At 43.7% G+C, this 26,967-nt stretch overlaps 1 protein-coding gene across 5 annotated transcripts in view; it reads right to left on the minus strand.

The window, feature by feature from the left end:
• Positions 1-3,144: 3,144 nt before the first annotated feature.
• The window catches only part of ANKRD12 (ankyrin repeat domain 12), a 198,865-nt gene continuing 175,042 nt past the window's right edge, over positions 3,145-26,967 (minus strand). For 3 of the 5 annotated variants that reach the window (XM_069731056.1, XM_069731054.1, XM_069731055.1), the window contains 5 exons: positions 12,857-12,955; positions 12,145-12,288; positions 10,942-11,001; positions 8,488-8,583; positions 3,145-4,468 (listed from right to left, as the gene is read on the minus strand). In XM_069731056.1, the coding sequence (XP_069587157.1) occupies positions 4,283-4,468; positions 8,488-8,583; positions 10,942-11,001; positions 12,145-12,288; positions 12,857-12,955 (585 nt within the window). In that variant the 3' untranslated portion in view covers positions 3,145-4,282. Of the gene's footprint in view, positions 4,469-8,487; positions 8,584-10,941; positions 11,002-12,144; positions 12,689-12,856; positions 12,956-26,967 lie in introns of those variants that run through there. The other 2 variants (XR_011314080.1, XM_069731057.1) reach the window with 2 other exon arrangements.

Genomic DNA, 26,967 nt, shown 5'->3' on the forward strand with positions numbered 1-26,967 from the left:
CTCAAACACTGAACCATGTTTCCGGTGCAAATCACACATATATACTAAATTACAGGGCGGATGCTTGAAAAAGTGGGAGGAGTTACCGCGCATGGACCCGGTTTAGGCCGAAGCAGGGAACTAGATTTCACTCCTTCCCCTGCTCTCCCGGGAAAGCTGGGTGCTCGAAACCGGAAGTAAACCGCCGCCGATGGAGGCGGGACTTCCCCCAGACTACAAGACCCATAATGCCACAGGCCGTACAGAAAACCGGAAGCCGCCGAAAAAGGGGCGGGACTTCCGCCCATGCTCAGACTACAAGATCCATAATGCCTCAGGCTGCCTAGAGAACAGGAAACCGCCGAAAAAAGGGGCGGGACTTCCGCCCATGCCCCTGCTGAAGTTTGCTTGTGGGGAATAACGCTGGAAACCAGCACAGCGCCGGATAATAGTCACCACCTGTGCAGTACCAGCAGAACGCGATGAAGCAGGAGCCCCCTGTGCAGCCCTCTGACAGGGGATGAGGTTAGACCAAAAAAATCCACATATAAATATATATACATATATAAAAAAGACGGTGCAGGCACCCTAACTCCTTACACCCTTCAGAAGGCGAGGAGAGGGACCGTCTGCCTCCTTTAAACACCGTAGCCGTGCATTGGTGATGAAGTGGAGGGTGCACGGACAAGGAATGAATGCCTGTACAACCTAGGGTTCCGTTACCTCAGGGTGGTCAGGTTCTTAGTCCGGCAAAAAAAATCCCACGTCGCGGGAGAGGATACGTGGAGGCGACACTCCACGTGCTCGCCCGTTGTTGGTTTGGGGAGATCGGACCCCTTCAAAAGGGTCCGTCGCCCCTGTCTTATCTTCAGAGAAAGAGAAAAAAAAAAAAAAAAAAAGCATCTGGGAAAACCCAGAGATGTGCCTCCTACGGACACTAAGCATAAACTGGAGCTGTCAGGGCCAGTGGCAAGGTGTATACTATGGAGGAGGAGCTAACTTTTTTTTTTTATACCTACTTAGTGTCAGCCTCCTGGCGGCAGTAGCATACACCCACAGTCCTGTGTCCCCCAATGAGACGATGGAGAAAAAAGTCTTACTCTTATCCACAGAACATGTGTGTTGTATTGCACCTCTGTCTAAATTTAAGTTAATACTTAATTTTAATTACTGTATATACTCGAGTATAAGCCGACCCCCCTAATTTTGCCACAAAAAAATGGGAAAACTTATTGACTCGAGTATAAGCCTAGGGTAGGAAATGCAGCAGCTACTGGTAAATTTCAAAAATAAAAATAGATGCTCCATACCGTTCATTATTGCCCCATAGATGCTCCATATACAACTGTGCTATATAGAATGCTGTGCACCATTCATTATGGCCCCATAGATGCTCCACATAAAGCTGTGACATATGGAATGCTGTGCACCGTTCATTATGGCACCATAGATGCTCCACATAAAGCTGTGACATATGGAATGCTCTGCACCGTTCAGTATGGCCCCATAGATGCTCCACATAAAGCTGTGCCATATAGAATGCTCTGCATCGTTCATTATGACCCCATAGATGCTCCATAGAAAGATGTGCTATATATATATATATATATATATATATATATATATATATATATATATATATATATATATATATATATATTGCTCTGCACCGTTGATTATGGCCCCATAGATGCTCCTTATAAAGCTGTGCCCCATATACATTGCTCTGCACAGTCGATTATGGCCCCATAGATGCTCCTTATAAAGCTGTGCCCCATATATATTGCTCTGCACAGTTGATTATGGCCCCATAGATGCTCCTTATAAAGCTGTGCCATATAGAATGCTGCTGGTGCTGCAATAAAAAAAAAAAAAAAAAAAAAAAATCACATGCTCACCTCTCTTGCTCAGGATGCCAGCGCTTTCAATATTTACCTGCTCCTCGTGCGGCTCCGTCTCCAGCACTGACAATCAGCAGAGGGCGCGCACTGACTACGTCACCGCGCCCTCTAACCTGAGCGTCACTGCTAGAGGACGCTGGAGACTGAGCCGCATCGGAGCGAGGAGCAGGTAAATATCGCGCAGCGCTCCCCTCCCCATATACTTACCTGCTCCCGGCGCGGTCCCTGCAGTCCCTGGCTTCCCCGGCGCTGCAGCTTCTTCCTGTAATTGAGCGGTCACAGTTACCGATCATTTACAGCAATGAATATGCGGCTCCTCCCCTATGGGAGGTGGAGCCGCATATTCATTTCTGTAATGAGCGGTGCCATGTGACCACTCAGTACAGGAAGAATCTGTAGCGCCGGGGAAGCCAAGGACTGCAGGGACCGCGCCGGGAGCAGGTAAGTATAATTACACAGCCCCCGCTCCCCCTCCCCTGCCGACCTCCCGGTATATGACTCGAGTATAAGCCGAGAGGGGGACTTTCAGCCCAAAAAAATGGTCTGAAAATCTCGGCTTATACTCAAGTAGATACGGTAAGTTTTTCTAACCATCCCCCTGCAAACCATTCAAAAGGTGTTGTTCTACAGTTTCACCTTTTTAAGCCCTATTGTGTCCCAATAAGCCAGCCAAACATCTTTGTTTGGATGGCCACAATCATGCATTGTAATTACAATGCTTGGTGGTCACACGAGACCCCACTAGCACTTTCAGTTCATTCCCCCTGCTGGCATCACGTCGACAGGTCAAGCAGTTCAGTGCATGCAAAGTATTACTCTTCGGACAGAACGTAAGCACAGACTTTCTGCCTAATAATTCTTGAATTACACTCTTTCAAGTGCATGTGCAGACCCATCTGAGAAAAGAGAGAAGTTAATGGTGGGCAGGGTGTATAGAGCTGTACAGAGGAGCATGATGAAGCCTGGTAATTGTTTTTGTCCCTGCATGAAGCAGAAACTACCGATATGCCTCAGTGTAATGGGGAAGATTCATGAAAACACCAAATGCAATATGAATTTGGGCCACCAGAAATAACAGGCAGGTGATTTGAAGGTAGAGCGAGACCCTTGCCAGATATAATGGAATAACCTTTAACATTTTCCTTATAGACGATCAATGTCCTACCGTTCAGTGGGACTGAAACTTATATGCCACTTCCTCTAGATTAATTTTTTTTTTTTTTTTTTTAAATTTGTTGTGAAATAAATGTACACAGATTGTCCATTTGCTTTCTGAACAGGACCAATAAAATTTATTAAACAATATATTTACATAAGTATATACAAATTTTTGTAAATATTAAAATAGAACATTTACAATTTTAGAGCTTTCATTCAAAGTTTTTCTTCTTAAAAAATAGGCTCCCTTGAGTCCGAAGTCTAAACAAGGATTAATTTTTTTTGTCGGTTTTTAGATTTGAACAAAAAAAGAATCTGCTTATGATAACTGTTTTCGGCAGCAGGCTAGCGTGACTTGTATTGGATGTGATGTGGTACAAGTGCGGAACTGAGTGGTGCAAGAATAACCTTTATCCATAAACCTTTCCAAGGCTATGAACATGCCTTACTGAAACACATACAAGTACAACACGTTACGAGTAAAAGACAACGACTTTGGTCCATTAAAACATCAGACGTAGGCTTCCACATAAAATATCTATCTTTATACAGCTCGGGATTGTTTATTACAATACTATGTACAAAATGCACAGAAATATGTACACATATAAAATAAGTTATTTAAAATAAGACAATATTACATTTGTATGAATTTCACACATTCTCTTCCTAAGACGTGATCTATTCAGAGCTTGTCATGTTTCCGCTGCATTACATTTCATTATAGCTGGGTGTAGGACGGAACGTTAACCCTTGCTGTTGTCGGGCACGTTCCTGAATTGCACATTTTTTGAGCTAGATTCCTATGGCACTAAATGGAAAAGCTATCCAGTGGACTGTAATGCATTGGTGTGCAAAACACAGGTACCAAGAGTAGCAGAAACAAAGATGGATGATCGTCCAAGTGGCTGTCACCTCGGGCTTCTTGCTACTATCCTGAAGCAGCTTCCTGATCTGCTAGCTATATGCTTCCATTCTGCTGCTGACCATGAAATTACTGTAGTAAAAAGCTATTTTTATGATTAAATATATTTATATAAAATAATTTCTAGAAGCAAATCCTAATCCACAAGTTCCTGAAAGACCCGGAGGCTGTGTGCGCATCTAAGTTCTTTGACATTCCCTCTTAAGAAACAGTGCAGGTTTTCCTCACAGAGGCTGTGCCCTCAGGTAGTCACCAAACTGAAGGTCTGCAGTGAAACATACAAAAATGCTGTCTATGGAAGAAGCTGCAGAGTAGGTCATCATATAGGCGTCAGTTCAAAGTCATCATTGACCTCCACAAGCGGAACGTAGAATTCCTGAATCTCATAAATGCTGACCGATTTGTATGTGGCCGGATCCAGTTCTTGTAGCTTCAGCTGCCACTCTAACCTCTGAACGGCATTGAGCGCTGCCGCCTCGTGCTGCTGTCTCATGAGTAAGCATGTCTGCAAGCGGAAGAGTGAAGAGGAGTTAGAAAACATTAATTCGAGAACAATTTTAGATATATAAATCGAATTGAGAGTCCTCAGTGGTTGATACCTTTTAATGGCTAACTGAAAAGATGGTAACAAATTGCAAGCTTTCGAGACTACACAGGTCTCTTCATCAGGCAAAGACTAAAACAAATTCTGAAGATTCACATTTATGCACAACATAGCACAGAAAAAAAAACATGGATAAGACAGGTGACATGAAGCAGAATTATCATGAGTGATAAACCGTTATGTCCATAAATATTGGGCCAGCTCTTAGATAAGGAATGTTTTATTGTCCACTGATTGGGGTCTGGTTCTGTTGTGATGACCCCTCAGTCTGAGGGGCATGTTCCTTAGTTGATGTATAAAGACACAAATCCATGAGACACATTCATTCCTGCACGAAAGCTGTCAAAGGTCGTCATCAGTTTATACTCCCAGACTCTCCTGTCTCTCTGCGATTTGAAGCTACCTTTTAACACAAGTAATTTCATGTCCATAATGTTATGTTATGATTTGGGAGACAAAAATGTATTGCCACAGGTAGATCCATTCTTTTTTATTTTATTGTGTGGCGGTGAGAATTCATTCTTGTTCTAAGCTTTTGCCCTGTCTCCCGCACATACAGACCACCAGTTGGACATTTAGTACAAATAATTAAGTACACTACATTAGAAGTGACGCAGCTGAAAGTACCTGGTATCTTGTAGTCCTGATGTGAATTGGGGATCTTTATCTTGTCCGTGGTCATTATAAATGGACAGGTTTTACATTTTTTCTGGTTGCAAGGAAAGGTTCCGGCAGCTGTTGGAGAGGACAGGGAGCTCTTGACAATGTTGCTTCTTAGATTTGGGGGCTGCCTAAAACACAGTAGTGGGGGGTATGGAAAAATGGATTGTAAACAGGCATCTTTTTGCAGTACAGGTTGTAATTTCCGTGCAGCTCCCCTTAGCACCTCCAGATTTGGATTGTAGGTAACTACTAGAGGCACCCGGTTATTTTCTTCTTTAGCTTTGTAATGTAGCAGGTGATTCCTTGATATTCTGGTGGCTCTTGTAATCTGGTTTTCAATTGTTCTTGGATGGTAGCCCTGATTCAAAAAGGTCTTTCTGAGGTGACCAAGGTGTTCATCCCTATCCATTGGGTTAGAACATATAAGATTATATCTGATGGCTTGGCTGTAGACAATGGAGTTTATGTTTTGGATGGAAACTGTCCCATTTAAGGTATGTTAGACGGTCGATTGGCTTCTGATACAGGGATGACTATTTTATTGTTCTGCAGCTTAATGATGGTGTCCAAAAAGTTAATTTCAGTATAGGAGTAGTTGAGTGTCAAGTTAATGGTAGGATGAAATTGATTAAACTGTTCATGGAACGTCTTTAGCTGTGGCTCAGACTCCGTCCAGATGATTAAAATGTCATCAATGTAGCGGTAGTACGCCAGAGGCCTGATGGGACATGAGGACAAAAAGTCGCTTTCAAGCTTGGCCATGAAAAGATTTGCATACTGGGGGCCATTTTACTTCCCATTGCTGTGCCAGTCTCCTGTAGATAGATCTTCTTGTCAAATTCAAAGTAATTGCGGGTGAAGATGAATTTTATAAGTTTCACCACAGAATCCGCATCAGTCCCTGTGTTTTCCAGGAAGAATTTGCAGGCATTTAATCCATCCTTGTGTGGGATATTGGAATACAAAGATTCCACATCCATGGTGGCCAGGATGGTTCCTTCTGGTAGAGGACCTATTGCTGATAGTTTATACAGTAGGTCAGTTGTGTCCTGAATGAAGCTGGGTGTATCCTTTACCAGGGGTTTAAGAATACCCTCTACCCATCCAGATACGTGCTCTACCTGTCTTATCCATGTTTTTTTTTTCTGTGCTATGTTGTGTATAAATATGTGATTCTTCAGATTTTGCTTTAGTCTGTGCTTGATAAAGAGACCTGTGTAGTCTCGAAAGCTTGCAATTTGTTACCATCTTTTCAGTTAGCCATTAAAAGGTATCAACCACTGAGGACTCTCAATTCTAAATATTTTTCTATCTACTGGCTAACACGGTACCAAGATATATAGCTTTCCTGTATCAGATATATAAATCTACATTGATTACTAAATGAAACAAAAAAAAAATTCCCAGAGATATACAATTAAGAAACTTTAATATACTTTGCATTTCAACTCCAGTAATGAAAGGGTTTATTCGGGCTTTTTTGCCCCCTCTATGGGCTATGCAGTTATTGGCGGGTAGTTGCTAGCTACCTGCCTTTTCTGTTGTGCAATAATCTCTCCGGTTTCAGAGTGAACACATGGTCCTGCTCTTCCGCTTTATCGATGGGGTGTCATATAGATTGACACTTTGCCTAAATGTGCCGAATTTGGCAGCTGGGAGCAGTGTTGAACCGGCAATCAATCAACATGACACCAGCATACAGGCCTGCTAACAGAGCAGAGTGGAAAAGAAGGAACTGTTCTGTTAACAGACTCCTCTGCTGCCCCAGGTCCATGTTTGCCTGCAGTGCTGATGTCATGTCGACAGCTCTGCAGCCAAACAGGGAGCTCAGCATCTTGTGCTGGTTGCAGGTTGTGGACACTAATGCAAAATGTACAAGTTAAGGTACCTTCATACTAAGCGACGCTGCAGCGATACCGACAACGATGTCGATCGCTGCAGCGTCGCTGTTTGGTCGCTGGAGAGCTGTCACACAGACAGCTCTCCAGCAACCAACGATGCCGGTAACCAGGGTAAACATCGGGTTACTAAGCGCAGGGCCACGCTTAGTAACCCGATGTTTACCCTGGTTACCATCGTAAAAGTAAAAAAAACAAACACTACATACTGACCTTCCGCTGTCTGTAACCGGCGCTCTGCTTTCCTGCACTGACTGAGCACAGCGGTAACGTCACCGCTGTGCTTTCCGGCTGGCTGACGCTAACACAGGATGCAGGAGGAGTGCAGAGAAGCAGAGCGCCGGGGACAGACAGCTGAAGGTAAGTATGTAGTGTTTGTTTTTTTTACTTTTACGATGGTAACCAGGGTAAACATCGGGTTACTAAGCGCGGCCCTGCGCTTAGTAACCCGATGTTTACCCTGGTTACCAGTGAAGACATCGCTGAATCGGCGTCACACACGCCGATCCAGCGATGTCTGCAGGGAGTCCAGCGACGAAATAAAGTTCTGGACTTTCTGCAGCGACCAACGACATCACAGCAGGATCCTGATCGCTGCTGCGTGTCAAACACAACGATATCGCTAGCCAGGACGCTGCAACGTCACGGATCGCTAGCGATATCGTTGTGAAGTTGTTTAGTGTGAAGGTACCTTTACACTACTGAAGAAAACTCTTTTCTAATCACGCACAACCCTTTACTAAATTGGTTACTCTAAGTATGGAAGTTATCCACCAGGAATTGGGAAGTAAATCACATACCATAAATAGGTAATTAAGGGGTTGTGCCAAGTTTGGATGTTCAGTCAAATAATTGAACTAAAATGCAATACCAAAGAAAGTACAAGTGTCAAAAGGTAAATTCACTTAATAATAACAACAGATGTGTTGAGTGTAAGTACCAGAAATCCATAATCCGGTATTACAGATTCTTCTTCACTGGGTAGTGCAGCCTTCCACAAACACTGAACAAAGCTCCTGCTCTACAAATGGACAGGTCTCGTCACATGCTCCTCCGTCAGCTGCCATCACCCCCATATAAAAAGCCTTAACATTGGGAAGCCATGTATCCATTGGAGGCGGCGGAGGTCAGGTCACATGTTCCTCCACAGGCAGCCATTTTTAGAGCAGGAGCACAATGCAGTCTGTGAGGAATGCTGGAGTAACAAGTGCAGGAGAAGCTGTAATACTTATATAATAGTAAGTGCCACAAAATCACATCCCCAGCACGTCTGGTAAAGATAAAAACTGATCATCGCCCTTATTTTAAGACTAATTAACAAAAAATGATGCAGCGGAGTGAAAGACGATTGCAGCCTACCTTTAATTTATCAAATTTGTCATCCACATCATGTAGCCACGACATGAACTGCCTGGCATTGAATCTGTCCCGTACAGACGCCTTCCCATCTTCTGTCTGCAGCAGAGGAGAATAGCAAGAATCAATTAATACCACTGTATATCAGTCATATTCACTGCAACAAAATAGATTTTGCGTTTAAATCTACCACTGAAGTCTCACTTGTCATTTCTAAAGCCTGAATACGAAAATAAAATGAGGCACAACTCGCATTGTTACATTTTCAGAAGCCATCAGCTGCAGACTTCCGTCCCTTTATAGCCCTTTCAAGGTCCATGATGCCCACTGTGCAAACACGGTAGAGATCCTCACAGAGCACCACTTAGGGTATGTGCACACGTAGAAAGCTCCTCTGCGGATTTTTCCACAGCGGATTTGATAAATCAGCAGTGCAAAACTGCCAAGCGTCTTCTACAGTGACGCTCAGGTCAGAGGGCGCGGTGACGTGGTTAGTGCGCGCCCTCTGCCTGAACGTCAGTGCAGATGACCCTGAAGATGGAGCAGCGCCGGAACGAGGAGCTGGTGAATAATGAAAGTGCCGGGGGCCTGAGCGACGGAGAGGTGAGTATGTGATTTTTTTTTATCGCAGCAACAGCAAACGGGGCAAGTGTCTGTATGGAGCATCTTATGGGGCAATAACGTTTGTGCAGCACTATATGGGGCAAGTGTCTGCATGGGGCCATTAATCTTTATGGAGCATCTTATGGGGCCATAATTAACGTTTGTGCAGCATTGTATAGGGCAAATGTCTGTATAGAGTATCTTATGGGGCCATAATGTTTGTACAGCAATATATGGGGCAAATATCTTTATGGAGCATCTTATGGGGCCATAATCAACATTTGTGCAGCATTATATTGGACAAATGTGTCTATAGAGCATCTTTTGGGGCCATTATTAACCTTTATGCAATATTTTTTGAGGCATATTTTAATATGGAGCATCTTATGGGGCCATCATAAACTTTATGGAGCATTATATGGGGCTCCTGATTCAATATGGATATTCAAAAACACTTAACCTACTGATGTCTCAATTAATTTTACTTTTATTGGTATCTATTTTTACTTTTGACATTTACAGGTAGCTGCTGCATTTCCCACCCTAGGCTTATACTCGAGTCATTAAGTTTTCACAGTTTTTTTGTGGCAAAACTAGGGGCGTCGGCTTATACTCGAGTATATACGGGTAGTTTGCTGCCATTTGTCGAGATCAGTGACATTTTTCATTTTTATTATGATTGAGGCGTATGAAGGCTCCTTTTTGGCAAGACGAGATCATGGCTTCGTTGATACCATTTTGGGGTACATAAAGGATTTTGATCGCATCTTAGTGCAATTTTTTTCGGCAGTTTTGTGGGGACAGAAAAAAAACTTGAAACAGAATTGAGGTTTTGCTGTCTTTACAGATCAGATTAATTTTATATTTTCATAGAGCAGACTTACACTTTTTTAGTCTCCATGTGGGGCTTGAACCTACTATTGTTTGACCTCTTATACTATATAACTATGAACAATATTGCATTTTTATGGTAAAAATTGCGGTTCTCCTATGGGTGAGCTTCACACCAGAGGGCTAAGATGCCAGTTAAGAAAAAGTAGGCGGGCCAGAGTTCGTGGTGAGCGCGCGTTTCCTGCCTTCCCCACATGCCAGGATATGGCACCTATGTATAGTAGTCTTGCGGACATGGTCCATCGGTGAATGACAAGATTGTGAGCAGACAAGTTAGGACAAGAGCCAACAAACTATTCAGATAAGTTACCTCTATATTGAGGGCTGTGGTTTTCATTCCATCTAATGTTTATGGGATATCTTTCTTGGTTAAGTGACAAGAGACCCCATCATGTTCATCCAATACTGTGGCACTATACTTGTATTACAAATAGGGCAACATTAGGCTCGGCTTACATTGAGCAGGAGCATCATATTGCGATTTAGGGTGACAAATTCCCCGTTTAGATGGCATTGTTTTTTTAAAGGCAAGTAGGGAATATTGCACATATGTTTTCTTATTCCTCCTCCCCCAGTGTTGTTCCATACTCCTTGTATATTTGCCACTACGATGATTGTGGGGTACTATATGCTTGTATTTGTAAGTATCCTTTCTTGTCCAAGTTTTTGTTTTAATTGTGTGCTGATTATTTTTCATGCATATCTAATCAAAGGACCCATTTCAGTTTTTTTTTTCAGTGTTTTCTGCAGTTATTGACTCCTCCTCCCCAACTACCATTTCTCGCTTAGTCCTCTTAATTAAGACAAATAAGGGACGTTGCAGGCTTTTTTTTTCAGTTTATATTAGTTTGAGATAGAGCAAAAATCTCAGGCAACACGCACTATTCATAAGCAAATATACTAGCACAATTGTGAGCATTTAAAGGGCCAGGATGGCTTGTTCACAATGTTAGAATTAATTACCTTTACTTTTCTTTTTTCATCCACATCACGGACGCCACTGTAAAATTGTCCTGTGGTTATCTATTTGGAGAAAGATTGATGGAAAGTAATTTTAGGCCCAAATGAACATTTTTGGGATTTATTACAATTTCAAATATTTCAGTGTCATACTCTCAAATAATGGCATTATCCTTTAACTTGTACCATAACTTCAGGATGAACATTTTAGAATGCAACATAAGTGTAATAAAACACACAGTCATATATGTATTTTAGGAAAACAATAAATATGATAAACAGGAACTTCGCGCCAGGCCTCTCTGACACCTGCACCTGCGCACTGCAGTACTTTGCTCTGCCCTCAACAGGGCAGACAAAGTACGCCTGCGCCGGAGCCGCAGTGTGAAAACAAGAAGAGGAAGCCATCTGATTAAGATGGGAGGCCCCGGAACAGACTGCGACACCCATTGGACCGGACTGGGACCGCTCCGGGTGAGTATAATCTAACCTCTTTTTCTCATCTTTTAGGATACATCAGGGCTTATCCACAGCATTACAGAATGATGTAGATAAGCCCCTGATGCCGGTGGCCTTAGCTCACCTTCCATTTTGGGGGAGATAGGTTCCCTTTAATTTTCCCTGTAGCGACCAGGAATAATCCACTATCCTGGGAGCTGGAATTATCAGATCTACGCAGAGACTCATTATTTCAGGGTTATTTGTGGTACGGCATGATAAAAAAAACAAAAACAAAACAGGAATGTCTAAGAGAAAAAAAAAATAAGGTTCTCCAATGGTGAATGCCTATATATCACAAGTTTCCGAAATGCAGACTATAAAAGGAATAAAACTTAAAGCAATTAAATAGTCATAATGATTGCAATCATCTGACTAGTTTATTTTTCTTGATTCATGCATTTTATGAAACGGGAACAATAAAAAATAAAATCAGATTTTAAAAAGTATTATGCACATCCATACAGCAAACATTTTTTTCTAATTGGGACAATATTTTATACTGTGGCAAAACCTAAGAACTTCAGCGAAATGTAACATTTTTGTTGCAGACTAAGTGCTTTCACCATTATGTCTGAATGTGCCAGAGTGACATTGAACTGCTGTCTTGGCCTCAAGCAACTGATCCATCACAAGTTATTAGTGTTTTTCACATTTTGGAAGAACGGGAGGCAAAAAATGTACAGGATGATTGCAAGTTTCCTTTACCTGAGACTCCTGTGGGACATTGTACACCTCGGCATCCAGTAATACAGTACAGGCACTGAAAGGCAGCGACTGATTCGCCAACGTCCTTGCTGCTCGGTAGTGTACGCGCAGAACTTCCTGTTCATTAGAAACTATAAGTTTCTCCTGAAATAAGTTTTAAAAAAAATGCATTATCCATATTGCTTGCTTGAGAATCTCCTGAACCAAGATTCCTGATAATTTGCTCAATTCAGGGGCAGGATATGATTCTTATAAATTTAGTCCAAACTAAAGTCATCTGTAATGGAGACGCCACACACACACACACACACACACACACACAGATGGAATACAACTGGAACTTTTAGAATCACGTAGCCTCAGCCCTCCTCATAACTGTCCTGCTCCTCGTGTCTTCCGATAGGCTCTACTTCTTTCACCAGGTTGGTCCTCTTTTGTTCTAGGACTCTGGGTGACGTCGCGGCCTTGGCTCCACGTGACATCAGCAGTGCTCACTAGAAGTCTGGAGCAAATGAAGACCAGACTGGAGAAGAGGAAGAGAATACTGGAAGAAGAAAAGAATGGGGATGGGGCAGGTATTTGGAGGGCCAAGGAGAAGAGTTTTCTTTAAACCCCTTCTGGTCCTCAGAACCAATATTTTTGGGGAAATGTGTATTAAATTTGATTTGAATAGTTTAGAAACTATTCACTCATCTCTACTTGTGATCCTTACCCTCTCAATGCTGTGTTGTAGACGTAGCTTCATCCGCACAACCTCTTGCTGACGAAACAGCTCTTTCAGTGGCTCAGATAGGGACGGAGGGGGTGTAATCTGTATATTGAAAATAAAAAATAGAAAAAACAAGAAACAAAAAAGAAAAAATTATGTGTAGTTGACTGGGTACAGAATGCAACGGGTTTAGTCAAAGAGTCATAAAAAATGTTTTTTAAATTTTTTACAGAGTTTCTATAAGGCTCTAAATAGTGTGAAATCTTCAAGAGGTTGACATAGCAGGTGAAAATTGCATAAAGCTCACTAAAACCAGACATTTTCATATTTAGATACAATTTTAAGGCTAAGTGCACACATTGCAAAACTTCTGCGGAAATTCCGCAACTCCTGCCGCGGGTATAATCGCATGTGGAATTGGCATGCGTATTCAAGCTAAAAACTAGCGTTTTTCAAGCGTTTTTAACTTGCAGAATGCTAGAGTTTTCCAAGCAATCTGTTGTGTCGCTTGGAAAACTGATTGACAGGTTGGTCATACTTGTCAAACATAGTGTTCGTCAAGTATGACCAACTTTTTACTATTGATGTTGCCTATGCAGCATCAATAGTAAAAAGATAGAATGTTAAAATAAAAAAATCATGATATTTTCACCTTCCGGCGTCCCCGGCAGTCTTCCCGCTCCTCGTGATGCTCCCGTTCCCAATAATGCCTAGCGGCAATGGCCTCAGGTGACGTTGCGGTCTTGCGAGACCGCTACGTCATCACAGGTCATTTTCGCAATGCTTTATTGGGAACGGAAGCATCATGAGGAGCGGGAAGACTGCCGGGGACGCCAGAAGGTAAGAATATCACGATTTATTATTTTATTTTTTAAACAATTAGATGATTCCCAGGGCCGGGAGTAGACTCTCCTCTCCTCCACTCTGGGTACCAACCGCACATGATCCGCTTACTTCCCGCATGGTAGGCATAGCCCCATGCAAAAAGTAAGCGGATCAATGCATTCCTATGTGTGCGGAATCCCCGCGATTTCGCACAAAGGATGAACATGCTGCGTTTTTTTCCGGAATGTGATTCCACCGCGGAAAAAAACGCAACATGTGCACAAAAATTTCAGATTGCATTCTAATAATAGGATGCTTAATGTATTTATTTTTTTTGGCGGTTTTAGCAACTTTTTTTTATATAAAAAAACTGCAAAAAATACCTGTGCACACAGCCTTAAGGTATTGACATTCAATTACTAGTATGTAAGGACTTGTTACATATATATCAAGATAGGACTCATCTGAAAGCTTTAATAAGTACTAAGCTTACAGAGAAGAGAAAAATTATAAGCACTTGTATGAGGACGTCTCTGGGAAACAGAAGGTAACATTGTAAAAATGCTGGTACTACTTGCAGAACAATAATAAGTTTCTTTTTTGATAAAAATTAATAAAATGCTATACAAAAACATCCATTAACCCTTTTGCGCCAGATCCAGTTTTCGCCTTTGTGAACAGGCCATATTTTACAATTCTGACCAATGTCACTTTAGGTGGCAACAACTCCGGAACGCTTCAACGGATCCCACTCACCAATTTTTTTCTTTTTAGGGACATCACATTTAAAGTGACTTTGGGAAGAGTGTATAACAGAAAAAAATAAAGAAACACCATTCTAAAAACTGCACCCCTCAAGGTGCTGAAAACCACATCAAAGATGTTGGTTGGTCATAGGAATTATAGCAATAAGGAAGGAAAAAAAAATGAACGTTTTACTTTTTCCCACAAATATGCTACTTCAGCCTCAAGTTTTTCATTTTCACAAGAGTAAGAGAAAATGCACCATAGAATTTGCTGTGAAGGGCTCAGAAGGGAAGCAGCACAATTTGACTTTTGGAATACAAAATTGGCTGGAATTGATGGCGGACGCCATGTAGCTTTTTTGATGAGGCCCTGGTGATGTGCCTAAACAGTGGTAATCCCCCACAAGTGACATCATTTTGGAAACTAGACCCCTCAAGTGATTTATCTAGGTGTGTGGTGAGTACTTTGAAGCCGCAGGAGCTTCACAGAATTTTATAACGATGAGCCGTGACATTTTTTTTCCCCCACAAAAATGTTTTAGCCCCGTTTTTTTTTTTTATTTTCACAAGAGTAACAAGAATTAAATGCACAAGCAATTTTGGTGTCTATTTTCTCTAGAGTACTCCTATATTCCAAACTACTGATTGGGAGCATGGCAGGGCTCAGAAGGGAAGGAGCACAATTCTGGCTGGCGGACACCCTGTCACATTTGCCAATAACCTGACATGCCAAAACAACAGAAACTACCACAAGCGACCATTCTGTTAGCTACACCTCAAGAAATTCATCTACGGAAGCAGTGAATATTTTTAACCCTCACACAATTCACAAACCTGTATAACATTGGGATGAGTAAATTAAATATTACTATTTTTTCCACTAAAATGTTGCTGACACCACATTTGTAATTTTCAAAAAGGGTAATCTGAGAAAATAAACCGTGCAATTTGTTACGCAAATTTCTTATCAGTACATCAATAACCCATAAGTGGGGGCACTGTGTCTCAAAAGTAGTTTTCACAGTTCAGAAGGGCCATATTGTAGTGTACATTTTGCTGGAATGATTTGAGGGTGCCTTGGCACAGTGGCAGAGCCCCTGAAGTGCTAGAATAGCAGAAACCCCCCCGATAAGTGACCCATTTTACAAACTACACCTCAACAAATTTATCTAAGGATGCAGTGATCATACTGACACCACGGATGTGTCACAGAATTTTATACCATTGGGCGGAGAAGAAAAAATAATTACAGTTTTACCACCAAAAAAATTGTTTAGCTCCCGATTTCACAAGGCAAGGGGAAATGGGTAAAAATGGCACTAAAATGTGTCACATAATTTCTGCTGAATGTGGCAATACAGTACTGTTTAGCCATACAGCGTGACTTGGGAGTGACAGTGCACTATTTGACTGAGAAATTATTGTAGAATAGTTTGTGGATGCCATATACAGAGCGCCCCAAGTGCCAAAACAGCAGAATCCCCCCTTAAGTGACCTCATTTTGGGAATTGCACCCCTCTGGTAATTTATCTACAGGTGCAGGGATGATTTTGACTCCATGGGTGTTATCCAAAAAAAAAAAAAAAAAGAAGCAGCAGCAATGGATGTTGCAGCAGCGCCCAGTACATTTTAGTGCCCGTAAAAAGTGAACAAAAACTAGCAACTCAGGTTTTGTTTTATTAAATGCCGTTCTGTGTGTGGTAAAATTGATAAGGTACCTTTAGGCTATGTGCCAACGCTGCAGAAATGCTGCGGAAATGTCCGCAGCATTTCCGCAACTCCCTGTCACGGGTAAAACGAATGCGGAATTCGCATGCGTTTTCCCGCAAAACATGAGCGTTGTTAGCTTGCAGAATGCTTGCGCTTTTCCAAGCGATTTGAAGCATCGCTTGGAAAAGTGATTGACAGGTTGGTCACACAAGCATAGTGCTTGACAAATGTGACCAACTTTTTACTATTGATGCAGCATCAATAGTAAAAGATAGAATGTTAAAAATAAAAATATGGTTACTCTCACCTTCCGACGGCCCCCGATCTCCTCAGCGGCGCTCTCGGTACGTTCCGTTCCCAGGGATGCTTTGCACGAAGGATCTTTGTGACGTCACGGTCGCGTGACCGCGTCATCATCCCAAGTAATTTGTGCAATGCATCCCTAGGAACGGAAGCCGCCGCGTGTACCGCTGAGAGGTGGGAGGACTCCGGGGGCCATCAGAAGGCAAGTTTATCCATATTTTTAATTTTAATTCTTTTTTTTTTACATGGATATTGTACCTAGGGCCTGGAGGAGAGTCTCCTCTCCTCCAGACCCGGGTACCAGCCGCACATGAAGCGCTCACTTTACGCATAGTGGGCATAGCCACATGCGTAAAGTGAGTGTTTCAATTCAATCCTATGGCATCGGAATTGCCGCGATTCCGCAGAAATAATGAACATGCTGCGGATTTTACCGCTATGCGATTCCGCAGCGGGAAAATCTGCAGCATAGGCACAGCAACTGCGGAATCCCAAAGGATTGCATGGGAATGCGTTTTTTAGCGTTTCCGCTGTGGCAAAAAAGGCGGCAGAAACGCATGAACGCAACGTCGGCACACAGCCTTATTGTTCGGGTCAGTATGATTACAGCGATATCACAATTTTTAAAATGTTTTGCTGCTTTTACACTAACTACTTTATAGCAAAAAAATTGTTTTTGCACCGCTTTAATCTGAGAGCTATACCTTATTTCTATGCTGACAGAGCTGTAAGGCGGCTTGTTCATTGAATGATGAGATGACATTTCAGGCATACCATTATTATTTCCATTTGACTTTTTTTTTAATCGCTTATTCCATTTTTTGTTCGTCAGTATGATGAAAAAGCATAGTTTGCAATTTTTCCTTTTTTTAACCACTGTGCACTAAAGGAGTTAATTAGTGTGAGTTTTATAGGTCGGGTCATTCAGGACTCGGCCATACCAAATAGGTGTACTTTTATTCTTCCATAAATATACGCATTTATTGATATTTATTTATTTTTTATACTTTATGAATACCAACAAGAACACCCTCACGCTAGGCCAAAGGTAATAAAAATAAATAAACTTTATTGAAAGCATACATAAAAACAATACATAAAAAGATTTGGGGCAGTGACCACAAGTGCAGCAGCAACAGTGGGACCCACACAGGAACAACCTTTGTATAAAGATGTATATAGCAGTAACAAAGATAATATGAGTCTAGCATGGACGAAGCATTTCAGTGCGAAACGTGCGTCGGGTGTGGTGGGTCCCCGGGTCCTCCTGTCTGGTAATTATATTTATACTTTACATCTATGCAGTATCTCTATGGCTTGTGTTAGGCTATTTAGCTGACTTCACCTTTGTTATGCGTGTATTGTGGATATCCGTGTATCTATATGTTATGATTCATGCAAACAGTTATTTCTGATATTTTACATGTTCCACATGTATTTTGTGACACCCTATTCATATTCACGAAATATTGAGCTAGACTCATTATCTTTATGTTACTGCTATATACATCTTTATACAGAGCTGCGATTTTTTGTATTTCAGTCACCGCTGCTATCCCTTAAATACTGACATGGTGTTGCGAATAGGGTTATTAAGCCTTTTATTGTCTTCATATTGTGTATGTTTTTTTTTTGCATATCTATGGGTTCATGGGTTTAACAATTCAGTAAGTACATATCAATGTTCTGTTTTCTCATAAATCTTTGTGTATATGACATGTTTCTGCTGGTATTATATACTAACTAGCTATTGAACCCGTTCTACGCCCGGGTGGCAAGCATTTATATTGGTATATGGTCTCCATCCTGGTATGTGCTGCTCCATCCTGCGTCCCCATCCTGTCATGTGCTGCTCCATCCTGCGCCCCCATTCTGTCATGTGCTGCTCCATCCTGCATCCCCATCCTGTCATGTTCTGCTCCCATCCTGCGCCCCCGTTCTGTCATTTGCTGCTCCCATCCTGTCATGTGCTGCTCCCATCCTGCTCCCCTGTTCTGTCATGTGCTGCTCCCATCCTGCGCCCGTTCTGTCATGTGCTGCTCTCATCCTGCGCCCGTTCTGTCATGTGCTGCTGCCATCCTGCGCCCGTTCTGTCATGTGCTGCTGCCATCCTGCGCCCGTTCTGTCATGTGCTGCTGCCATCCTGCGCCCGTTCTGTCATGTGCTGCTGCCATCCTGCGCCCGTTCTGTCATGTGCTGCTCCCATCCTGCGCCCGTTCTGTCATGTGCTGCTCCCATCCTGCGCCCGTTCTGTCATGTGCTGCTCCCATCCTGCGCCCGTTCTGTCATGTGCTGCTGCCATCCTGCGCCTGTTCTGTCATGTGCTGCTGCCATCCTGCGCCCGTTCTGTCATGTGCTGCTGCCATCCTGCGCCCGTTCTGTCATGTGCTGCTGCCATCCTGCCCCCGTTCTGTCATGTGCTGCTCCCATCCTGCGCCACCATTGTATTATATGCCTCCCATAAGACGCTCCAGTGTGTATGCCCCCGTATGCTGCTGCCATATAAAAAAAAAAAAAAAAAAATACCATACTCACCTATCGTCCGGCTCCACTGCAGGTGTGTCTTCAAGAAAATGGCGCCGGAAAGCGCAGGCGCCGATTCCGGCAGCAGGAATCGGCGCCTGCGCAGTCCGCGCTTTCCGGCGCCATTTTCTTGAAGACACACCTGCAGTGGAGCCGGAGTGTCTTCAAGAAAATGGCGCCGGAAAGCGCAGACTGCGCAGGCGCCGATTCCGGCAGCAGGAATCGGCGCCTGCGCAGTCCGCGCTTTCCGGCGCCATTTTCTTGAAGACACACTCCGGCTCCTCTGCCTGTGACTGGTAAGTCAGAGGGCGGCGCCGGCGCGCATTAAGCGCGTCATCGCGCCCTCTGAACTGTCACAGCAGAGGAGCCGGGAGCAGGAGCCGCACGCAGCGCTGGAACGGGGAAAGGTGAATATACTTACCCTCCTGGCGGTCCCTGACTCTCCGGTGGAGATCGCGGTATGCGTTCAGTGCTTACGCATACCGCGATCTCCTGGGAGCGTCACTCTGTGGGGGCCAGACTGCGCCGGCGCTTGCGCCTGCGCAGTCTATAAAGGCTTCGGACAGAGTGACGCTCCCAGCGTTATATTATAGATGTACTGTCATTTGAATTTTTGTGAACTTCTGTGGAGGTAGGTTACTGCCATATCAAGGGCATAACCAGCGATTGAACAGGTCTTTGTTTTTTTTAAATGCGATTTGTTATTTACATTAATAAAAGTTAAAGTGTTACGGTACATATTTTCCTGGGAGTTCCCTATTTTTTTTTTAGCATGCATCTTTTTCTCTACTATTTTCTCTATCTACAATGGGCAGTCGCAAACTGGTTAAAAATCAAAGGTTCTGGCTGCCAGCTTAAAGTCATTGTGCACAACTGGAAACTTTTCTGTCTTAAATACTTGTAATTGAGGCTAAAAATAAGTTTGCAATTTTTGCAATTGTGTTTCATACAAAATTTAGACTCTCTCAAAGCCCAAGCACAAAAGTGCACCCCTCATTACAATTTGCCAAAGCCCATGCTGAAAAATATGGAGACTACTGGGACCCTAAGCTATGGAGTGATGAGACCAGGATAAATGGTTTTGGGACTGATTGCGTCTCGTATGTGAGGAGTACAAAGAAAAATACATGGTGCCTACAGTGACACATGGTGGTGGCAGTGCCCTTATATGGGGCTGCATGAGTGCTGCTGGTGTCAGGCGGCTACATTTCATGGATGGCTTCATGAACTCACAGATGTACTGCTCTATAAGATGCTAGTATCACTGTGTCCATTGAAGATGTGAACTTTTCCAGCATGAGAATGATCCAGACCGCAAATTTAATGCCACTGCTGCATTTCTGAAGAACAGGGTGAAAGTGATTCAGTGGACAAGTGTCTCCTGATCTTAACCCAACCGAAAACCTATGGGGAATTTAAAGAGACAAGTTGACCATCACTTTCCATGCAACCTTTAAGAGGTAGGTCTTGAAGAATGGAAAAAGATGGAAGTTGTAATATGTCGCCAACTTGTTCAATCTCTGCCTAGAAAACTTGTTGCGGTCCTTTAAAATCATGACGGCCATACAAAGTATTCGATGTAGTATCTGATGTGGGGTGAAAGTTTTAGTATTAACTTTACATTCACGTTATGGGGTAAAAAAAGTGTTATATGGAAGTCATATAGAACATTTGGAAATTGTTCTAGTGGTTAGCGAGATATTCGTTGAATCTTAGTTTTCTAGGGGGGTGTACTCATTTATAATGAAGCACTGTAGAAGTGCTGAAATGAGCTCTTCTCCCAGACCCAGCGTTCATGCGATCGCCATGTATAGAGCGGTAGTATGGGTCCTGGAAGACCTAATCAGTTCTGCAATGCAGAAGGTTGTAAAAAGCACAGATCTATCAAAATATAACAAATTACTGTATATACTTGAGTATAAGCCGACCCGAGTATAAGCCAACCCCCCTACTTTTGCCACAAAAAGCTGGGAAAACGTATTGACTCGAGTATAAGCCTAGGGTGGAAAATGCAGAAGCTACCGGTGAATTTCAAAAATAAAAATAGATGCTCCATACCGTTCATTATGGCCCCATAAGATGCTCCATATAAAGCTGTGCCATATAGAATGCTCCATACATTTCATTATTGCCCCATAGATGCTCCATATAAAACCGTGCCACATATAATGCTCCATACATTTCATTATTGCCCCATAGATGCTCCACATAAAGCTGTGCCATATATAATGCTCTGCACCGTTCATTATGGCCCCATAGATGCTCCACATAAAACTGTGCCATATATAATGCTCTGCACCGTTGATTATGGCCCCATAGATGCTCCACATAAGGCTGTGCCATATATAATGCTCTGCACCGTTGATTATGGCCCCATAGATGCTCCACAAAGCTGTGCCATATAGAATGCTCTGCACCGTTCATTATGGCCCCATAGATGCTCCATATAAAGATGTGCAATATATAGTGCTCTGCACCGTTCATTATGGCCCCATAGATGTTCCATAAAAAGCTGTGCCATATACAATGCTCCATACCGTTGATTATTGCCCCATAGATGCTCCATATAAAGCTGTGCCATATATAATGCTCTGCACCGTTCATTATTGCCCCATAGATGCTCCATATAAAGCTGTGCCATATATAATGCTCTGCACCGTTCATTATGGCCCCATAGATGCTCCATATAAAGCTGTGCCATATATAATGCTCTGCACCGTTCATTATGGCCCCATAGATGCTCCATATAAATCTGTGCCATATAGAATGCTGCTGCTGCAATAAAAAAAAAAATTACATACTCACTTCTCTTGCTGCCCGTAGCTCCTCGGCGTCTCTCCGCACTGACTGTTCAGGCAGAGGGCGGCGCGCACACTAGTACGTCATCGCGCCCTCTGACCTGAACAGTCACTGCAAGAGGATGCGGAAGACGGAGCGGCGCCCGGCGGGTGGAACGTGGACAGGTAAAATAGAATTATTCTTACCGTTAATTCGGTTTCTAGGAACCTTCCACGACAGCCACTTCGGAGGATGTCTTCCCCGCCCTAATAGGGGACAGGAACACAAGAGGTTAAATACCCCTCCCCTTCCTGCACCGCCACTGTTTTCCTGGACACAGTAGCATGTATAGTTACCACAAAAGTGCAGGAATCATCCAATAAGAATATCAGGTAGGGAGGGAAATTAGTGCTGTCGTGGAAGGTTCCTAGAAACCGAATTAACGGTAAGAATAATTCTATTTTCTCTAGTCACATTCCATGACAGCCACTTCGGAGTAGTACAAACAGCTAATTTCTCTAGGGAGGGACTACAGCCTGCAGAACAAGTCTACCAAACGTTAAATCCCTATTGAAATTTAGCCGGTAATGTCTGGTGAACGTATGGATGGACGACCAGGTGGCGGCTCTGCATATCTGCTCTGATGAGGCATTCCCCCTCTCTGCCCACGATGTTGCCATTGCTCGGGTAGAGTGTGCTTTCAGAGAGGCAGGTGGATCCAGACCCTGCGATGAATAAGCCAAGCAAATAGACTGTTTGATCCAGTTTGCGATGGTGTTTTTTGCCACCTTCTTTCCCTTGTTTCGTCCTGAGAACTGAATGAATAAATTTTGATCAATTCGCCAGGTTTCAGTTTGTTGTAAGTAAAATAGGACCACCCTGCGAACATCCAAGGTGTTGAAGGTCTGTTCTTTAGGGTTGGAGGGGTTTGGGCAAAAAGAAGGTAGTAGAATGTCCTGATCTCTGTGGAAATTCGAGACCACTTTAGGTAAAAAGGACCGGTCTAGTTTTAGTACAATGCTATCCGCAGTGACCGTTAGATAGGGTTCCTGTATTGACAGGGCCTGTAATTCACCAATACGTCTAGCCGTCGTGATTGCGACTAGAAAGACTGTTTTTAAAGTTAAGTTTTTTATCCAGGGGTTCAAATGGATCCTGGGTTAGTGCGTTAAGTACAGTATGGAGGTCCCAGGAGGGTACCCTATTAGGGAGTGTAAGACGAATTCTGGATGCGGCTGTCATAAATCGCTTGATCCAGCGGTGATTGGCTAAATTCTAGTCAAAAAAGCTACTAAGGGCCGATACTTGCACTTTGAGTGTGCTAGGGGTAAGGCCTATATCCAAGCCCTTTTGTAAAAATTGTAAGATCCTCGCTATATCAGGATTGAAGGGGTCTGGAACTTCTGGGGAGCACCAGGACGAAATTTTGTTCCAGACCTTAGTGTAGATGGCATTGGTTACCGCCTTTCTGCTTTTTTTGAAGGGTCTAGATTACGTCATCTGAGAGTCCTTTAGCTTTTAAGATTGTGGCTTCAGTAGCCATGCAGCCAAGTTCAATCTGTTTAGGTCCGGATGTAGTAGAGGACCCTGGTGTAGGAGATCGGTCTTTTGAGGTAGAAGGCAGGGACCTTCCAGGGCCATATCTAATAGGGTGCCGTACCAACTCCTCCCGGGCCACAATGGGGCAATCAAGATTGTGGTCACTTCGTCTGTCCTGATTTTTTGCAGAGTTTTCGCCAGCATGGGAATGGGAGGAAAGGCATATGCAAGGTTGAATCTCCATTAGTGTGAAAAGGCATCTATTCCCTGTGCCTTGTCTATGTGATGAAGGGAGAAAAATGTTTCTACCTTCGTATTTTGCCTGTTGGCGAATAAATCCACCTCTGGAGTACCCCATTTTTCGGTTAGGGACTGGAACACCGCTTGGTCTAGGGACCACTCTCTTGGATGAACGTCCTTCCTGCTGAGGAAATCCGCCTGAGTGTTGTCCAATCCCCTCAGATGTACTGCTGCGACCGATGGAAGGTTTTTCTCTGCCCAGAAAAATATTCTTGCAGCCACTTCTTTTAGAGAGGCATACTTTGTCCCCCCCTGGTGTCGTAGATAGGCTACTGTGGTCATATTGTCCGAGTAAATACGAACGTGATGATTTTTGATCAGTTCCGATGATGCCTTTAGGGCCTCCTCCACAGCTTTCAACTCTCTTAAGGTACCTTCACACTAAACGACGCTGCAGCGATCCAGACAACGATCCGGATCGCTGCAGCGTCGCTGTTTGGTCGCTGGAGAGCTGTCACACAGACCGCTCTCCAGCGACCAACGATGCCGGTAACCAGGATAAACATCGGGTTACTAAGCGCAGGGCCGCGCTTAGTAACCCGATGTTTACCCTGGTTACCATCCTAAAAGTAAAAAAACAAACGCTTCATACTTACCTTCCGCTGTCTGTCCCCGGCGCTGTGCTTCTCTGTACTGGCTGTGAGCACAGCGGCCGGAAAGCAGAGCGGTGACGTCACCGCTCTGCTTTCCGGCCGCTGTGCTCACAGTGAGTGCAGGAAAGCACAGCGCCGGAGGACAGACAGCGGAAGGTAAGTATGAAGCGTTTGTTTTTTTTACTTTTAGGATGGTAACCAGGGTAAACATCGGGTTACTAAGCGCGGCCCTGCGCTTAGTAACCCGATGTTTACCCTGGTTACCAGCGAAGACATCGCTGAATCGGTGTCACACACGCCGATTCAGCGATGTCAGCGGGAGAGCCAGCGACCAAATAAAGTTCTGGCCTTCTAGCCCCGACCAACGACATCACAGCAGGATTCTGATCGCTGCTGCGTTTCAAACTGAACGATATCGCTAGCGAGGACGCTGCAACGTCACGGATCGCTAGCGATATCGTTTAGTGTGAAGGTACCTTTAGATTCGAGGAGCTGCTGCTGATGTTCGATGTCCATTGTCCCTGAAAGTGGAAACCCTCTACCACCGCACCCCAGCCTCTTTTGCTGGCATCTGAGCGGAGTGTTTTTAGGGGAAGGTGGTCCCAACTGACCCCTCTCTGGAGATTTTGGTAATCTAGCCACCATTTTAGAGCTGATTTCACATGGCCAGGGAGAAATATCTTCTGACTCAATGGAGTCTGTCGTCTCCTGGAATGTAGGAGAACATAAGTTTGGAGAGTTCGTGTGTGAGCCTGGGCCCAGGAAACCGATTGTATACATGCGGTCAGGGACCCTAGTACAGACATCGATTCTCTGAGGGTCGGTGCACGCTGGCCTCTGAACTTTGTTACCTTGCGGACAAGGTTGATTTGATGATCTTTGGGTAGAAAAGATGTTCTTACATCCGAGTCCAGTAGCACCCCCAGAAATTTCCTTCTTGTGGAGGGATGGACCTCCGATTTCTCCAGATTTGGGATCCAACCCAGGGTTTGTAATATCTCTAGGGACTTTGATACATCTGTTTCCAGACGGGAGGCAGATGGAGCCATGATAAGCAGGTCGTCTAGATACGGGACTATGCATATTCCCTGTTGACGGATGAAGATTATCGCGTCCGCCATAATCTTTGTGAAAACACGAGGGGCCGAAGAGATGCCGAAGGGGAGAACATTGAACTGAAAATGTTTGATTTGGTGACCCTTGGAGACTGCGAACCTGAGGAATTTCCTGTGCTCTGGATGGATTGGCACATGGTAATACGCATCCCTCAGGTCCACAGTTACCATCATCCAATTTTGACCGATGAGGGGGATTACTGATCTGACTGTCTCCATTTTGAATCTCCTGTATCGGACTGATTCGTTTAAGGGTTTCAAATTTATGATAATTCTGTTTTTCCCCGACGGCTTGGTTATTAGAAAAAGGCGTGAATAATGACCACGTCCTTCCTCTAACTTCGGCACCTGAGAAATCACATTTGATTGCATTAGTTTTTGTAGATCTTGTAACAATGAGTTTTGGAGATCTGGGTTTTGAAGGGAGGTTATCTTTAAGCATTGTGGGGGTGGTCTCACGAATTCTATTTTTAATCCCTCTTGAATGGTACGAAGGACCCACTGGTTTGTGGAGATGTTTTGCCACTCGGTGAAAAATCGTGAGAGTCGACCCCCGACCGGAGTACAGTCATTGCTTATCTGGGGTTTGCTGGGCCTGAGGGGCCAGGATATTTTTTCCCCTGCCTCCCTTAGGATAACTCCACCTTCCCGTTTTGCCTTTTCCTCTCTGTGAGGATTGATCACGGGAGGGACGAAAAAAGCGTTTTTTGGGGATTTTCTGCTGAGGGAGAGCTTTCTTTTTATCTGCCGCCTTATCCAAAATATCGTCCAGAACGGGTCCAAATACATTATGACCCTGAAAGGGTATGCTACATAATTTGGACTTGGAGACAAAATCGCCTCCCCAGGATTTCATCCAGAGTGCTCTCCTGGACGTGTTAGAGAGAACGGCAGCTTTCGTGGCTACTCGAACCGATTCAGCAGAGGCATCGGCTAGGAACCCTGTTGCTTTCTGCAGTAAGGGTAGGGAGTCTAAAATCTCCTCTCTTGGGGTGCCTTGAGTCAAGTGATCCTCAAGTTTGCGTAACCAGATAAATAGAGATCTGGCCATGCAAGTAGAGGCTATATTAGACTTCAGCAGATTTGTGGAGGTGTCCCAGGACTTTAATAAACTCTCTATTTTACGATCCATCGGATCCTTGAGTTGCGAAGAGTCCTCAAAGGGGAGGGCAGTTTTTTTAGTTACCCTAGACACCTGAACATCCACTTTCGGGGTCTCCCATAAGGAGTTATCCCCATCCAATGGGTATCGGTTTTTTAGTTCCGATGGTACAGTCAGACCTTTTTCAGGGAGGTCCCATTCATGCAGAATTAGATCTCGTAAATTCTTATGCACTGGAAACCCTTTTTGATCTTTGGGTTTCAGACCCTCAAACATCTCATCATGTACTGTGAGTGTAACTTCTTCATCCTCTACCCCCATGGTGCTCCTTACTAAACCGATTAGGTCACTCATGTCCTCAGAACTAAAATAATATTTTTTGCTTTCTGATTTACAGGTGGGGGTAGAAGTGGAGCCTTCGTTTTCCCAGTTATCCTCTGAACCTGAGGACTGGATCTCTCCCGAGTCCGGGTCGGATTCTACTGGGGCTTTTTTCCTCTTTTTTTGGAGGGGGTGGCTGAGGCACCGACATCTGAGAGAAGGTAGCCATAGAAGAATGGACCTCATCTTTAATGAGGGA

This window comes from Ranitomeya imitator, chromosome 6, assembly GCF_032444005.1.
Source record: "Ranitomeya imitator isolate aRanImi1 chromosome 6, aRanImi1.pri, whole genome shotgun sequence".
Classification (NCBI taxonomy): Eukaryota; Metazoa; Chordata; class Amphibia; order Anura; family Dendrobatidae; genus Ranitomeya; species Ranitomeya imitator.